The sequence below is a fragment of the Carassius carassius genome, chromosome 33, assembly GCF_963082965.1.
Source record: "Carassius carassius chromosome 33, fCarCar2.1, whole genome shotgun sequence".
In the NCBI taxonomy this organism is placed as follows: Eukaryota; Metazoa; Chordata; class Actinopteri; order Cypriniformes; family Cyprinidae; genus Carassius; species Carassius carassius.
Genome location: NC_081787.1, coordinates 1,270,268 through 1,288,648, shown reverse-complemented (window position 1 = coordinate 1,288,648; position 18,381 = coordinate 1,270,268). Strand labels below are relative to the sequence as shown.

The following is an 18,381-nucleotide window of genomic DNA, read 5'->3' as shown; positions in this document are numbered from 1 at the left end:
CAAATGACTGAAATAAACCAATAACTGAAGTTACTAAATAGAAATATGAAAAACGCACACAATTGCCGAACATAAACTAAAATAAAAGCTAATTTAAAATAAGAAATATTGCGGTATAAATAAGACTTCGGATCTCAGGACTTGATGGTTAGTTTTTATACCTCAGACTCCACCAGATGGAGACATGCTTCAAGTGAACTCAATCAAGACTCACAAGGACTGACTGCAGATTTATTTTGGTGCTTTCTTCCTCTTGCACATTCTCCACTGCTCCCATACGGCTTCACTGCATCCATGTCTAAGAATGGCTTTGGTTTCCCACATTCAATATTAACACACAGTAAGGCACTCGACTCACACGAAACATCTGAAAGAGGAACTGCTTTACGCACATCATCTAAAGCTCCTCCCGGCTGCACCCTGACCTTTAAAAAACCCACTAAACCCATCCCGCAAACTAACCGTAAATATCCTCTCACACTATTTACAGAGCACATCTACTGCAAGCTTCACATAAATACAAAAATACATTTCCCTTTCAGTGACTAAAACTAACACAAACACAGAAGGAATCTCGTTTGGGATAACACTTAACGTAGCGAACCTGAGGTTCAAGAAGCAGTGTCTTTGGTGGCATCTGAGATGCAGATGTTGAATGTTTCTCAAGTTTTCAAAAGATAGATAAACACGATCGAGCGTTGCTCTTTCTCTTTGGTGAAGACGCCGAGCAGACGGACGCCGCTCCAGCCAATGTGTGCAAAGTTCAAGAAAAAACTCTCTAAAAACATTGCATTGTTTTCTCGAGCAGAGCTCCAGTACAAATACTGTCGAGTCATGGAACAAGACAACACTGATCTGACGTTTGCTTCAGCAGCCATCAGCCGAATGTCTCTCATACATCAACAACAACAAATAAAAAACAGAAGGGGTTTGGTGTTTAATGAGGATGGCATGTTGAAATGTGAGCGGTCCCGTGACAGTCCTGTGATGCTCCACTAGTCATCCAGCGGGACGTGACCGTTGCTGTGTCCGTTGACCAGCGGATGGTTTAGCGGTTTATTCTCAACAAGCGTGTGTCCGTTTGCTTTTCCCTCGGCCTTCATCTGAAGCAGCCGTCTGCGGTGGTAGAACAAGTACCCCGGCAACAAGAAACCGGCAAATGAGAAGATCAGAAGCCACACGTTGATCTGATCAGAGTGAAAGAAAGCACATTTATCATCGAAATTGCATGCAGAGATGAAACGGTTAGAAAATGCATATCACGACTACAGTGACCAACATGTGACCCTAGACCACACACAAAAAAAAAAAAGGTTACATTGAGATTTATACGTCCTCTGAAAGCTGACTTAATAAGCTTATGTTTGTTGGGATCAGATAATATTTGTCTGGGATACAACTATTTGAAAATCTGGAATCTGAGGGTGCAAAAATATAAAATCTTTAAAGTTGTCCAAATGAATTCTTAGCGATGCATATTACTAATCAAATATTACGTTTTTATATATGTAAGGTAAGAAATTTACAAAATATTTTCATGGAACATGATCTTTACTTAATATCCTAATGATTTTTGGCATAAAAGAAAGATTTATCATTGTGACCCATACAATGTGTTTTTGGCTGTTTCTACAAATATACCCCAGAGACTTCAGAGGGGTTAAACTTTTTTTTTGTTTTTTTTTAATTCAACACAACATCAGTTCAAACTGAAATGCTTGAATTAAAACTGCACTTAATGTTACGTTTGTGAAGGAGAGCCACTGGATAAAGCCTTTGAGCAGTAACCATAAACAATGTATTTTAGGTATGGAAATTACATTTTGATATTTTTCATTGTGGAACTTTGGGCTAGTTTTTCACGCAGGCGAGGCATAACTTTTTAGCAATTTTTAGCAATAAAAATGTATGTGTATCATATTTCCGTAATGTCTAGGTGTTAAACATGGTGTTACGTGGATGGGAATATGCATGGAAATGATATGCAGATGAGGTCATGCATAATAAAACTAGGCGTTGAAAGCTCCATATATGGTGATTTCGGGAAGGAGGGATTTTCCCACAAGTTCTGGCGTATGCATAGTTTTATAAATCTGAAAACGTTTGTGCGTATGCAAAATCTAGCTTTTGTGCATACGTACACTTTTAGGATGAAATCTACAGAGAGTTTTATAAATGAGACCCCTGATGCTTTCAGTTTAGAACTGTACTGTATGTCTTCTAGCTCCACTAAATTATTTGTATTTCTATAAACAAGTGAAATGACAGTGTGTGGACAAGTAATATAATCGGTATAGGACTTAACGCTTGTATAACAGACAACCGCAGCAAGCCTTGTGTTTATGTAGAACTCATCTGATCGCCCCCCGTGAGATCTGCATTGACTACACAGCCCTCAAATATGAGATCACATGACTTTATGACTTATACTTTCGGGTAAAGAAGTGCGCTTCTTACCCAGTAAGCGTCTCCATTGCAGTGTCCCAGCATTATAATGAAGAGCGGCTGCTGCAGCAGAGCCACCACTGCACTGATCATAGACTGCAGCCCGGTCAGCGTGCCAAAGTGATTGGACGGGTACCTGAGAGAGAGAGAGAGAGAGAGAGAGAGAGAGAGAGAGAGAGGCTTCTTTCATTTTGACATGTGGCACTGAAATGAAAGACATATAAAGGCGACAGAACCTATGTTCCTCTGCGCTAAACTTCACACAGACAGAGCAAACCTGATAAAGGTTTTATAAACATCTGATTTTATAAGAGCGGGATGAGTCTTTGCTTGCTGTTTAACAGGTTTAGAGGAAGCAGTGTGTGTGTGTGTGTGTGTACTCACACAGCAGCATAAAGTCCTCCACAACACGAGTGAATGAAACCTCGTACCATAGTGTGCAAAATAAACGTCAGAATCTGGATGAAGAGAACGAAAGTCATTAGAACATTCCCATTTACTGTAATTAAACCAGTTCTCATGCAAATAAACTCATGCTCCATAGTTAGGGATTTACAAATAAATAAATAAATACTTTTAAGACCCATCCACATCAAGAACAATAACTATAAAGATTGTTCTGTTTATTATTTGTGTATACGGCTGATGTCATCCAACGCTTGATTCTGATTGGCTGTCATTGTTTTTATCATTAATCAGCTGGGGGGGGGGGGGGTATGACATCATTCCCCTGTGGTGTTATCATAACATCGGGATTGTTTTTTTTTACATTCATAATGATTTTTAAAACTATTTTTATCATTAGTTGTCATTCTTTATTAAACAAGGATGGTTAACCCTTACCCTAAATAGACCAAAAGACATGTATAATTTCTGTTAATTAAAGCTGTTTTTTAACTTTCTGTTTCTAAATAACCTGAAAAACTCATTTTTCACAACAATATTTGTCCAGCACAATAGTTTTCAACATGCTAAAAAAAATAAATGATATTAATACTTTATGTTCCTAAGACTTATTAATTTGCGGCCACACTCCATGTTTCTTTAATTTCTTCTCGTGTTAACCCATGATTTAACTAAAATGAGAGAAAGAACAAATTAATGAGTCATAGGAATTAATTCATGTCATGTCCAGGACTTTATAAAAATAAACTTGACCTGCTTTGTCTAATAAACACAAAAAAACGTGTTAAAATTGAATATTACGAGAGATACAGACAGAAACCCAGGAGATTTCTCTAAAATAATCAGGTTAGTTTAAGCTTACAATGCTATCTGTATTCGACAACTAGGCTTTAGTTTAGACTTTTACACAGTTCTGAAACTGAACCGAATCTACGCTGAACTGACTTTAACTAAAAGAGCGACTGTTTAACATCATCTCTTCAGAGCTGATTCACAGCAGAACTGAATTTAACACTCTTTGGCACAGCGCTGTAGAAATGAAGCAGACTTGACACCGAGGCTGATCAGATTGTTCGACCTGTAGAGGAAGGTTGTCTACGAGCGAGAGGATCCCAAACAAGATGAGCAGCACGTTAGTGAAGATGAAGGCTCTCATGGCGTTGGTCAGCTTCTGGATCTTTCCGTCACGCTTCGGCACCACAGCAGATCTGACAGGAGACAACAAGTCAAAGAGCCGTCAGGAGAGAGTCGGTTTGTTTGCTTCTTATATGCTCTTCCCGGGCAAAAAATGAAAAGAAAGAGAAGTAGCCGTTTGTATTTAAATATGCAAATAGTGAAGAGTCTAGGATTTCAGTTAAACTCATGCAGGATGCGCTTTTCTTTTCTTAAACTACCGTGCTGATAGATGTACCCATGTCTATATCTCAGGACGACAATGTCACGATTCATTGGACCCAAGTTGTGAAATAGTGCTTCATTGAGCATGAGGAATCATTTTCATGCATGAGTTGATTGATTGATCTTAACCTCACCATATTTTGATTCGATTTATGCATTGATTTGATTCTAGTTTAATGTTTAGTGTTATTTTTCCTATTTGACTACAGTAGATAGTTTAATAAGTACTAAAGAAAAAAATCTCACAGAACCTTAAAATATGTTTTTTCTTCTTTCCTATTTTAGTCAACCTCGTATTATAAAACAAATGCCATTTCAGCAGACTGCAATTATGACACTGTAATAAAGCAATGCAACCCTGAAACAAACTTCTTAGTACATAAAATCATTTGATACAAAAATATGGTAACACGTTATTATAAGGATCAGTTGTCACTGTTAACTACTTGCTTGTTAGCATGCCTATCATTAACATCTAGGCTTTTTATTAGTACTTTTAAAGCATATTCGACATCCATAATTCTACCAAATACCTCAACTTAATTATTAATAAGTAGCAAATTAAGAGTTTGAGCCTAAAGTCATAGTTAATGGTTTGTTAATAGTGAGAACTGGACCTTAAAATAAAGTGTGAGCCAAAATTTAAGTCTTTTATATAAAAAAATAATGCTAAATAAAATAAACAGATATATATATATATACAATTTAATGTTTTTCAGGTACAGTAGCCAAGGTTTAACATTTTTAGAAATAATTAAATAATCAAATATAAAAATAAAACATTAGATATAAACTGACTCTTATTCTCTAGTTTTGTTTGTTTTTTTTATTAACATTGATGTTACCGTTTATTAGTCTGCTGTTCCTTTAAGAACGAACGCACCGATCTAATACTGTTACACATCTGATTTGCTCTGAATCTGCTTGCGTAAGACATAACAGACTGAGTTTATGTGGATATGTTTGAAGTAATTGCATGTGTGTTTGACTGTTCAAGCGCAATAAGCTGTGAAAGAGAAGCTCGGGCTCTTGCTGTACGTTCATCAGTGAAGTTACAGTGATCCAATAATGCAATAACACTCCAATCTTACATTTTCTTCTTTAAATCCAGATGGCGACATTATTTCTGAAAGCAGAAGGACTTTAGTTTCTTACTCTTTTCCTCCCCGTGCCGTCTTCTGATCCACCTCGCACTCTTTCATCCTCCAGTCCATGATGTATCCGATCAGAGGACAGGTGACCAGACACAAGAGCTGCAGCGTGCCGAAGATGGACGAGTAGAAGCTCACTGCAAGTTCAAATACACACTGTATAAAAGCATTGAATATACTGTAAATATGGCCCTAAAAACGTTCTTGGTTTTGGTGGACAGTATCAGACTAAGAAGGGTTCATCTCACCTGTCTCCTGAGCCTCATGCGCCAGTACTCCAGAAGCTAAACAAGACAGAAACACATTATAAGACAGCTTTATACAGTGAATAGGCATGGGTTTGGTGGCTGGGCTTACGGTGCTGCTCTCCGTGGGTCACCAGGAACTCCAGCAACTTGTTCATGGCTCCCATAAAGAAGATGATTCTCAGCTGAGTCATTCCCATAGTGATCAGACTCCACAAGAAGATGGGAGAGAACACGGAGCGCCGGAACGGCACCGAAGCTGAGGAACAGATTTCCAGGAGTTCACACATTATATTTCACATCATCAGATACACTTTCACACAACTGTAACAAACGGCCTCAAAATGTATCACTCCGACTCGAGATGTCTTACGTTGTGCGTCCTGAGCTACAGCCGACAGCTTCTCTGTTTCTCCCGTCGCTTCTTCAACAGAAGACTTGTGGTTTTCATCTGAACGCATCTCTTTCCTACTAAATGGTTGCAAAAAGGATTTATTATTCAGAGCTGATTGCATGTGATCAGATTGCAAAAATCCTTGCAGTTATATATATTGCATTTTAAAATACTCACAATCAGATTCAGTTCATTTTTTATGGATTGCATATTATTTACACATCGTTCATAATTTATTGATTCTCCCTAATTCCTCTTTTAAATGTGTCCTTCTAAAACAGCCTTTTATTTTTAGCGTTTAATTTTGATTGATGTTATTTAAAAATCATTTATTTGAATTTTACATTTTTATTTGATTATTAGCTTTTCATTAAACTCACAGTTTTTAAGAAACCTCCACATAATGTAATGTTTAGTGCACTTAGTGTTTTTAAAAACAAAAAATGGAATATATTTTCAATCTATTTGTATTTTTATATCAATATTGTACAAGATTATCTTATTTAAATCAATTTGATAAATGCGTTACATCAAGAGTAGTCTATTATATTACTTAAAAAGTGTACTGTAATGGATTGCATTACTAACTACATTTTTGTCATGTAATTTGAAATCAGTAATGTGTTATAATTTAAGTAATCTACCCCGCTCTGAAGGTTTCAGTGATACTCCTCAAAGAGGGTAAAGGTTAGTGACATCACAGATCTGTTTTCAGACTAATAGAGTCATCTGTTGAGGTTAACAGGACTTGTACTAACTTCTTAATCTCTTCCGGTGTAGCAAAGCCTTTTTCTGGCCAGTTCAGGAAACAGTTGAGAAAGACCAGAGCTGCCAGACCAGCCCACATCCACATGATAACAGTAAACGAGACCCCGGCATCATATATCAGCTGGAGAAAGAGACCCACACAAAGAGCAGATGCAATATTGATGAGTTTGTCCCATTTGTATGACATGCTTGATTGCATTTCGCTTGTCTGCAGTGTCTGGTTGATGGGTTTAGGTCTAAATGAGGCTGAGGAAAGTGTTGAACAATGGGTTCAGCTTGACAAAATATCAAAGAACAACCTGGTCCTAATATCATCTATTCTTTAGTTTTTTTTTGTTGTTGAAAGAAATTACTTCTATTTATCAAGGATGCTTTAAAATAATTAAAAAAAGTGACAGAATCTGGAAAAATTAAAATGCATCACCAGTTCCACACACAATATTGAGCAGCACAACTGTGTTTAACATTGATAATAATCAGAAATGTTTTTTGAGCAGTACGTAAATCATCATATTATTCTGATTTCTGAAGATCATGTGACACTGAAGACTGGAGGAATGATGCTGAAAATACAGCGGAGCATCACATTTTAAAATTTATTACAATAGAAAAAAACTGATATTTTAAACTGTAATAATTTTTCACAATTGTACTGTTTTTACAGCACATTTAATCAAATAAGTGCAGCCATGGTAATGTCTTTTAAATTACTTTCATTACATTCAATAAAAAAAATAATTTCTATCAAAATAGTACACTTACATTATGAAAGAAATGGTTATGAAAACACAAATTTTATTTTTTTAGAGTAACACTAACAGCAGATGTGTTTTAAATCAAATGTAATGTATTAATGTATTTAATTTATATTTGATTGTACACAAGCATAGCTCAAAACCTTGAATTAATAAATGAATTCATACTTTAGGCTAACTGCTTTTATATTATGAAGTTAAAGGCAATGAGTTCTAAACTTGCGATGTAGGTGATTCAGTTTCATTCAATCTGATGCAACATTTCATCAGGCTTTAATTCAGAGCAAACTGTACACGTCAAACAGGTTTAACCTTTATTTACACAAAGAAAATACCTTGACTCCAGGGAAGGTGACGGCCGATGAAGCATAGGAGCCGATCATCAGCGACATAACAGTAGAGCTCAGACTTCCAAACATGTTTGGCAGCTATCAGATGAAGAGAGGAAACACAATCATTATCAGTATTGGAAAAAAACCACAACAAAGGCAGCAGAGCCTACACTTGCATTGAACAAATGATGCTAATACATCTGGGTGGCTGCCTAATGGCTCAAATTAAGTGTCAAGTGAACATAATATCCAACCACAAGTATCACTAATTGAGTGAAAAACAAACGCATTGCTGCGTGAGAAATATATATGCTTCAGTAAGCAGGAAGTCCTGCTGTGGAGTGTGGACATATATCAAATTTGTTTTCCAAGAATTTCCAAGCACTGCTTCATTTTTCCAGACTCTAACAAGGATGTGTGAGTGTGTTTTACTCCACTGTGTGAAATGAGAAGGTTAAAAACACACACTTCTGTGAAAACGCACATTTGTATTCCTTGTGCTTTTCACACACAAACACAGAGTGGCATAACAACCTCAACCTGAACTTGTAACAGAAGGCAGCACACCTTTAACACCAATACAGTATCCAAAGCAATGTTCATTATTTCTCAGATGTTCTTGTCTCAAGAGAGATCTCAGCAATGCTTATTGCAAGCACTTTAAAAACTTTATCTCAGATGTTTCTCTTTTAAATTTCCTCATCAATATATATAGACATAAAACAGACAATTATTGACAAAGTGTGAGTGTATGGCAATAAAAGCTAAGTGGACGATAGATGCCAATGACGTTATATTCTAAAAAGAGGAAGGGACCCCAACACAGATCCTTGAGGTACACCAACGGTTATTTGATAAGAAATGTTAAGGTTCACATTACAGAGGTATGTAAAAAATAAAAATAAAATCTATAATTTAGCACAGCTTGGATCATACAGAATGAGACAGAGTTAAAGCGATGTGTCATCAGCCAGAGTCCTTTCCAGGTCAAGAAAATATGATCATATTACCCCAATTCTACAGTCTCTGCACTGGCTACCTATTAAGTTCTGTATCAGTTACAAAATAGTATCACTTGCCTACAAGGCCCTTAATGGTTTAGCTCCTGCGTACCTAACTAGCCTTATACCATGTTACAATCCATCAAGCTCCCTAAGGACACAAAACGCTGGACTTTTGGTAGTTCCTAGGATAGCAAAGTCCACTAAAGGAGGTAGAGCTTCTTCGCATTTGGCTCCCAAACTCTGGAATAGCCTTCCTGAAAATGTTCGGGGTTCAGAGACACTTGCTCTGTTTAAAGCTAGATTAAAGACACATCTCTTTGGGCAGGTATTCTAAAAGTAATGCATCTCATAATCTTGAACTGCAGTTATATGTAATAAAATGCACATTATTGTGCTCTTGTGGCTCAGTGGTAAAGCATTGTGTCAGCAGCCCAAAAGGTTGTGGGTTCTATTCCCAGGGAACAGGCATTCTAGTAAAAAAAAGGTTTATAGCTAAAATGCACTGTAAGTCGCTTTAGATAAAAGCGTCTGATAAATGTAATGTAAAATGTTATTATTCTTTAGCTTGGGTTAAACTTATTAATTTTGCTTGGTTGGAAAAGCAGCTACACTTATTATGTCTATTTGTTTCTCTGTTTCTGCCACGGTATTTACATCCCGTGATAACTAGGATTTACACAAGCTTCATTCTGGATCCAGAACACCTGAGAAGAGATGATGTCACCCCCTCAAAGGACTTCAGATGATGCCAACTCTGAAATAACATACAGAACTACCAAATTTTGCTATAAGTTTGATTGCATCATATAATAACTAGTGTTCATCGTCTGTATGGATACGTCTTTAATTGTTTTATTTCTTCCGTACATTTCTGCCATATGTTCATAAACTGACATTCAACACTGAAAAGCTGCTACTAAATATATAGTAAAAACTTTGTATTGTAAAAAGTGCTATACCTGGATGATAGATGCCAGAGAGGTTATATATACTAAGAAAGAGGAAGGGGCCCAATACAGAACCTTGAGGCACACCAATGGTAGTTTCATCTTGGAAGAATTTGATAAGAAATGTAAAGGTTCCTATTTAATTCTATAAATTCTGATTTCAGGCATTGGTTTTTAGAAAAATCTGAGCACAGTGTGAGACTGTTGGGTATGAGGTTGGTGAGGCCCTTTGATTGTAAGAAACATCTTAAGCAAAAGTTTGCATTTGCTTTCGTCTTAATATCGGCATGACAAATATTGGTCTATTACAATTAGTCAAGGGATTAAAGAGATCTTATTTTTGATGGGTCTTTCTTATGGTTGGTTCCCTGCCAATTTGAAGGAACTAGGAAAAATAGCACACAAAGTCATGGAGGTCATTGACTTGTTGAGTTCAGATAACATCAAATCACGCACAAAGTGAAAAAGGGTAAATAAAGTGATCAGAGGAATATCAGCTGCTATTGTCTCCATGCTGGTAGTAATACACTGTTAAAGACACAGAGCATGTGCTTTTCTCAGAAGCGTACAACAGGACACTGAAATGAAGCAGTGTGTGTTGTCATGTGTAGGACAGTGTGCACACATACCTGTGCAACCCTAGATTAGCCATGTGTATGAACAAGGATAAGTGTGTTTTGGCATCTGCATGATAGCAGTGGGCTATCTGAGGGCAGCTGATATATATAGTCATTCTTTCCCACACCAGGTGATATTACTAAACAGATTGGAAAGTCACAATCTGTTTGTTGATGTGGGTACAACGTCTGTGCCCTTGCCCATTTCATCTAGAGGTTGATGGGAGGGAGAGGGCGTAAGAGAAGGCGTGTGGGCAGTTTAGCCTTCTGATTGGTGGGCACTGAAAAAGCCAGAATTTCTCCTTCAGATATGTGCGTCAATCCTCTTACTGGCCCAAACACATAAATACACAAACACACACACCTGTCCGGACAAAATAAACTTCAAAAAGCTTTGTGTGTCAGTTGCACCACAAAACATCCATGTGTACTCCCTTCTCCACCATTTTCTCTTTTTTCTTACCGTGAGAGATGTGAAGGTCAGACAGATCCCTCCGAAGCCGTTGAGTGAAAGCGCCAGAAAAATGAGTGCAGAGAGGACTAGAACAGAAGGCACAAACCATCATTACACAATCAAAAGATGTGCTTTAACAACTCAAAACTGTGGCAATGACTTTGATATGACAAATCTAATTTTATGTGTCTTCTGTACACAGTAGAATTCATATGCTAAATTTGCTACTAAATGCAACATTTGAGAATCCGGGTATGACTGTGAATATTTATGAACACAAAAATTCTACACAAAATTGACTTGTAAATATAAAATACCATTTTACATTTTTTTAATTAAAGGAGGAATGACCACTTCTGTTAATTCACAAAATTGGTCAAAAAATGTCTAATTAATCATTCCTGCCAGTATACTGATTGCACATTGATCTATATTTAAATTCAGCAACAATAGCCTAAAATAGCCTCTACTGACTATCAATTTTTTTTTTGAATGTTAATATTTATAAAAAAAAACTCCAGCCATTATTGGAAGAATGACGGATAGATTATTTCTGTAATTTGAAGACTCATGCAGATTATTTGTGTATTTTTTCTTTGCAGCTCACCTTCTGGATGATAGGCTGATATGGACATCATCCCACAAGAGAGCGCAAAACACGCACTAAGTAAAAAAACACAACACACAAATGATTATTAAATAAATTCCCACTTGAATGTAAAAGTGCTCTTACATGCATAAATTAATTAGTGCTTTGATGTGCACAAACGCATGCAGAGATTTCATGACTCAAGTGCTTTCTTAAAAAATGTGTTTCTACTTGATGGAGTGATGGCATTGTAAAACACAGCAAGCACTCAAAGAATTAGTGTGTAGGAGTGTCTTCACCTTCCCCCGAGGCGCAGAGGCCTGGGGCCAAACCGGTCCATCAATATACCCAAAGGCAATGTGGCGGCACTGAGCAGAAATGAGCCAATGGTGAAGCCCAAGTTCAGCATTTCTTCCTGTTCCACACAACTGGGCCAATCATCTTGTGCACTAGTGTTCACACTCTCAGTCTTATTTTCTACATAAAGAGAGAGTGGAGGTCAATTAAAGAAAGAGACAGAGACTTATTAAGTTTTAAAGTCTCCATTCAGTTCAAGTTTCCCAGGAACCCTGGCTCGGTTTTCTTTTGGAGCTTGTTAGTGACCGTCTTGTGATCTGCTTGACTTCTATGACTGATTACCTTCACACAAGTGGGAGTAAAAGCCCTGTCCTTTGAGCATGATGAGCAGAGAGCCCCAGCCCAACAGCACGGCTGAACACGACAGATTCTCCAACACGGCTGTGACGGCCATCCACCAGCGCCTCCTGTACGCCAGCGACTCAGACGGAGCAAACATCCTATCATCCAGACAGAGAAAAACAGTGTCAGGGCTCAGTCAGTAAACACTAGCATGTAAAAAATATATACGTTTCTGGAAACCCAATTTAGCTACTTTAGCTGATTTACTGGCATAATCTTTTGAGGACTGCATTTTAAAGATGTGCAATCTTGTCAGCTTTTGTGGGCCCAAGTCATTACCATACACAAATCTTTAAACCAAATCTTTTAAAAACAACATAAAATCAATAATGTGATGGTGTAAATAATACTGAAATCTCTTCTCTGTGATTTATGAATTCCACTCCGCAATCACTTTATGGTATAATATAATTTAATATACGTGCATGAATACATAGGCTGCATTATAAATTACATTTATAGATGAATATTTATACAATACATTTGTTTTTTTATACACTACCGTTAAACATTTTGGGGTTGGTAAGATTTATACAGTAATGTTTTTTAAATATTATTACAATTTAAAACGTTTTCTATGTGAATATATAGTAAACTGTAATTTATTTCTATGATGCAATGCTGAATTTTCAGCATCATTACTCTACTCTTCAATGTGGAGTTTACTGTGAGATGTAAAACAGAGACACTCCCTAACATTTGCTACAACTGACACACAAAAGCTTTCTCTTAATAGGGGTGTACCCAACCGAATTGCATGCACTGCTGTTTGTGAAACCACTTGCAATAAAACCCACAAGCAATACAAATTACACATGCACATGCATATTACAGGTAAAGCAAGTTTATCAAGTCTGCTTTATTCTCAATTCTTTCACATGTACAGCACATACATAGAGAACATTTAAACTGTGTTGCTCTCAGACCATTGGTGCATACAGTTACCACTAACAGTAGAGCATAAAAATAGAGACAGATACAGATTAAATATAAAATACAACAATACAAATAAGGGCATGTGAAAAAAATAAATGAATAAATAAATTTAAATAAAGCAATTCAAGGCACGTGGCAGATAGTGCAAACCAGTAAAGTAAACAAACAGTGCAGATAAAATGATTGTAGTGCAAAAAAGCTTATTCAGTCTGATTAAAATGTCAAAAAGCTCAGAGAGCAGTTCTTTATTGAAACTGACAGAAGAGGTAGTTGAATGAGGTAGTAATGCTGCACAAAGTGAGTCCACTGATCGTCAAAGGAGTATGTTGAGTGTGCACTCTCCTGAAGTCAACAACAATCTCCTTCGTCTTCTCCACATTCAGAGAGAGATTGTTGTTACTGCAACATCCGGCCAGGCGGCTCACCTCGCTCCTGTAGTTTGTCTTATCTCTGTTGCTAATGAAACCCACCACAGTTGTGTCATCCGCAAACTTAATGAAGAGGTGGGAGTTGTGTGACGGTGTGCAGTCATGGGTCAGTAGAGTGAAGAGGAGGGGGCTCAGCACACATCCTTGGGGGACCCCAGTGTTCAGTGTGATGGTGCTGGATGTGTTGCTGCCATCAGGTCTTCCAGTCAGAAAGTCCAACAGCCAGTTGCACAGTGAAGTGTTGAGCCCCAGCTGGGATGATTGTGTTGAATGCTGAAAGTCGATGAACAGCATTCTGACGTATGAGTCTTTTTTGTCTAGTGGTGAGTGGAGGGCCGTGGTGATGGCTATGTGCAACAGGACGGTAGTCATTGAAGCAGGATGGAGACGGCTTCTTCGGGACTGGAATGATGGTTGTAGTTTTGAAGCATGTGGGAACAACAGCCTGACTCAGTGAGATGTTGAAAATGTCTGTGAAGACATCAGTGAGTTCTGCTGCACAGTCTCTCAGTAAACTCCCAGGGATGTTGTCAGGACCCGGAGCTTTGCGTGCATTGATCCTACTGAAGGATCTGCTCATGCTGTCTGGGGTCAGCGTCATCACCTGGTCACCGGGAGGAGGTGGACTCTTCTGTGCAGTGGTGCCTCAAAGCAAGCAAAGAAGGTGTTCAGCTCGTTCAGTAGAGAGGGGTTGCTGTTACAGGTCTGTTGTGTCGCTAAATCGATGGGCTGTCCTCCTGGAGTTCTGAGTTATGTAATCAGATTACTTTTTTCAAGTAACTAGTAAAGTAACGCATTACTTTTTAATCTACAAGAAAATATCTGAGTTACTTTTTCCAAAAAGTAACACCAGTTACTTTGTTTGTCTATTTACTGACTGACAAGTCTCCTGTCCCCATATTGGGAGAAATCAAAAGTACAGAGTAGTTGTGTGCGCGAAGGAAACAATATGTAGCTCTAGACAAAATGTGAAATGTGCATTAATTCATCCCACTCGCAAAAATAAAAAATTGTATTCATCAATATAAATTAAAACATTGAAATGCAAACTAAGAATATCACGCAGACCTGCAATAATTAAACATGTTAAATAACACAAATTTATCTAATCCCAATTTATTAACTAATGTCTTTGCTGCTGATCTTTGAAGATCCAGTTCAACCATACTAACAAGACTCTTCTTATTCTAGAGATAATTTGACTTTGCTCTAATGCGTCAATGTTTTTGTTTGTAAAACAGGGTCAACTTATGCCATGACATGACAGAAAGGGATCGGTCATTATAACTCAGATAACCAAAACACCCACTATCATGCACACACACACACACACACACACACACACACACACACACACACACACACACACACACACACACACACACACACACACACAGAAAAAAAAGAGATCAGAGTAATGGTGGGAGAATACAGGCAATACAAAGAAAGAGAGCAGAAAGTGCAGGGATCTTAGCAGGACACTGATTCGGATTAGACACAGTCCACTAGACTTCTTTGTCCTCAAAAGCTAGGCTTATGAATGGATTTTTTTTGTAATGCACACAGCATGTTAAGACACGTGCTTAAAAAGATCTCCATTCACCTTCTCCTGAATGAGGAATAGCAGGTTTGGCAGTGATCGAAATCAATCCGCATTTGGACAGATCACACTTTTTCAGTTTTCCTCGGGATCGAGTCGTGGTCAGTTGCACGTGTGTGTGTGTGTGTGTGTTTGTTTACAGTAAGCATGAAGATGGTTTCGGGCGTCTTGTGTTTAGTAAAAACATTAGGCATCTGCTGTAGACCTCTTGGTATACAGGTGTGCAAGCCACATTTCTCACACTGCACAGTTAAAAATTAACTATTAACAGCTCTGTCTACTGAGTTGAGCGTCACTCGACTTGAACAACGTGACGTTCAGTGTGTTTGTTTAAAGGGGTCCGCTAATGTCCTCTAAAGTACGTATGAGCAGAGAAATAGAGGATGGCCTGTATGAAGTGCTAGTTCTGGACCCTGGCCCAGTGAATTTTTACCATTGACCCTGTGTGTACACATGAAAGAGCAGATGCATCTTTCTCTAAAAGTTTAAGCAGAAAATGTTTTATAATAAAGTCCAGGTCATGAGAGCATTTTATGATTGAAATATTAAGTGTGCCCTTAAGTTTTCATTTGTGTCCTCTCTCTATCTATGCCTGACCCTGAGTGACCCTCACTAAAAGCCACATGATGTCAGGATATATTACCATCTTCCCCACCTCCAATGAAGTGACTATGGTCTGGTGGAGAATGAAATATAAAGTGTCGAGTCCTTTACGCTCTCTAGTAATAATCGAATCAACTCTTTTCGTGAGCTCCTCTGATAAAGAATCAAATCTTTTAAATGGAAAAATCTTTCTTAAAAAATAAAATAAGCAGAATTGTTTGATATAAACTCAGAATAGAGAGATATTAAAATTTCTGAGAAGAAAAGTCAGAATTGTAGAAAAAATGTATAAAAGTCAGAATTACTTTTATTTTGCAAAACTGAAACTTGAAAAGAAAAATCTGATGGGAAACAGTCAGAATTGTGACATGTAAAGTCTCACTCTAAAAAATATGTCTTTTAGATGTTAAATAGACGTCTCCATGATATATGTATGCTATCAGACTCTAATTCTGCTATTCCATCAGCGCCACCTGCTGACAGAGAGTGCATTTACAGAGAGCTACATCTACATTTGCCTGTGTGTGTGCAGTTTTTGTCTGGCCACAAAAAAAATGGATTGATTTTAATGCCCTGCCGTAAATTTTGACCAGTTGATTCTCTATATTTAAAGAATTCGGATAAGGAACCTAGAATTACTCACAGAGCAGATAAAATATATAATCATTTATTAATCAACTATCATTTTGACTTAAATATTTTCTTTATTTAAAGGCTGAAATGTGAGGTTTAACATTTTATTTTGTCAGTCAAGTTGTCCATTACAATTCAGACATTTGTTATGTTACTGTTTTTAGTGTTTATGTAAACAAAATGTAACTACTGATTTTAAATGCAGACACACACACACGCGCGCGCACACACACACACACACACACACACACATACATACATATATATAAAACTTGGTGGAACGATCTATATGTCAGCACTTTACCGTGATTATTCCGATATCAAAATGTTAATATCGTCATCTCTAGTCACTAAACGGGAAATGGTTTTCTGTTCCATGTATGGACCCTTTCTGAAACCAGAATTTTGGCCTCTCCCTTTCCCCCAAGGACAAAAGGCTTGGTTTCTCAGCGTGTCTCACTGAGAAACACCACTGGACTGTCGATTTCTCTTCTGGATCAAACAAACTCAAAGTTTCTCCAGCTCGCGCCATATGCTACAATAAAACAAGCCTTCCACAATATAATAAAACGTTAATAGCTCATGTAAAATACATTTGAGTTAATTTAAAACACTAAACATGGGCTTTCCAGTTTTTTTATATATATATAGAAAATACATATTTGAGAAATAAGTGAAACGCGGGAAAACAAAGCAAGTATTCACGTCTCAGTCGCCACGTGTCTCCACTGTACTATTTGTAGTTACCAAAGTCTGTATTTACACTGAATCCATCAACTCAAAACGACCGTTTGTCCCCAAATATATATATTTTTGTAATACTAGATGTAGTAAGCATATAACTCAATTTAAACAACTTACTTCATTTTTTGTTCAATTTCCAGATGCCAGCCGCGCGTTATTTCCTGGTTTTCTCTCTCGTGCCGGCGTTCAAACAAAATACAAATGTAACAAAGTATTCTTTTTGCCGCCAAACTAGTTTATCTGAGCGGAGCTTCGGCTTCTTGTGTCTTCAGAGCAGCTGGGATAGATCTCCAGAAGTCTTCATACTAACCTCTCATGTTTAACAGAAGCTCCCTCCTCACTATTCCTCTTTTAACACACATGCTCGTTGGTTTGTTCATGGGCGTAACTTACAGTAACACACTCTCTGTTCTGAATCAGGCCGTTATAAGCCAATGCATCCATACCTCAGTTATTAGATCCTCAATTTAAACAGAGCAGTCCTTAAATGTTATAAGGGGTTCTGTTTTGATAACTTTGACATCTTATGTATCAGTTTTTGATGTAAAAAAGTCGGCACGGTTTTATTGTGGCAACTGTTGCATTTTTTCGAACACGTTTACCATGGTAACCTTCTTACAGCGAGTTTCATTGTAAAGTAAACAGTAAACTGACTGCACATGTTAAACAATACAAATATCCTTTATGTATTTAATTCTATTTTATTAACGAGATTCTTTGCTGCTGACCTTCGATGATACTATACCAACCATACTAATGACTTTAGATAAACATGTTTCTTTTTGTTTGTTTGTTTCTGAATAGGGGAAAATGAGGCAGATGATAAGTAACATAATGCAGTACATACCATAAGAGTAACTAAGTAACTTATTTTGTTACTTTGTTTTAGGAAGTACTTTGCTTTAAAAAGTAGCCTAACTTTCGTCAACACTGGTCATATTATAATCCTTTAAACTTTATTTTAATATTTTACACTAAGTGTTTTGATCATTTATGTATAACAGGCTTGTTGGGTATGGACCATTACTCAGAATATTTAATCACATTAAACAATGCGAAAGATATAAATTAACTATGGTTTTACTAGAAAAAAAAAAAAAAAAAAAATCTTGGCTGCTATAGTTAAACCATGGTAACTACACAGTAATTAACATTAACTACACATTACACAGTAGTCAAAATAATAATAATAATAATAATTAAATAATAACTACACTTTTGCTATAATATGGTT

The 18,381-nt window shown here is 37.1% G+C and overlaps 1 protein-coding gene across 1 annotated transcript; it reads right to left on the bottom strand.

Annotated features, from left to right (window-relative positions):
• Positions 1 to 559: 559 nt before the first annotated feature.
• On the bottom strand, positions 560 to 12,300 carry slc43a1a (solute carrier family 43 member 1a). Its single transcript, XM_059521245.1, has 14 exons — positions 12,144 to 12,300; positions 11,804 to 11,981; positions 11,523 to 11,578; positions 10,925 to 11,001; positions 7,897 to 7,989; positions 6,797 to 6,927; positions 6,018 to 6,115; positions 5,757 to 5,903; positions 5,648 to 5,683; positions 5,404 to 5,536; positions 3,929 to 4,058; positions 2,830 to 2,903; positions 2,458 to 2,581; positions 560 to 1,187 (listed from the first exon to the last, which is right to left on the bottom strand). The coding sequence occupies exons 1-14, from the start codon at positions 12,298 to 12,300 to the stop codon at positions 996 to 998; spliced, it is 1,626 nt and encodes a 541-aa protein (XP_059377228.1). The 3' UTR covers positions 560 to 995.
• Between the last annotated feature and the right edge of the window lie 6,081 nt (positions 12,301 to 18,381).

Coding starts and splice junctions, on each gene's coding strand:
- slc43a1a (XM_059521245.1), bottom strand. CDS start 12,300: ATGTTTGCTCCGTCTGAGTCGCTGGCGTACAGGAGGCGCTGGTGGATG. Junction 6,928..7,896: donor TCACCTTCCCTGGAGTCAAG/GTATTTTCTTTG, acceptor CTCTTTCTCCAG/CTGATATATGATGCCGGGGT. Junction 2,582..2,829: donor GGAGGACTTTATGCTGCTGT/GTGAGTACACAC, acceptor TCTCTCTCTCAG/GTACCCGTCCAATCACTTTG.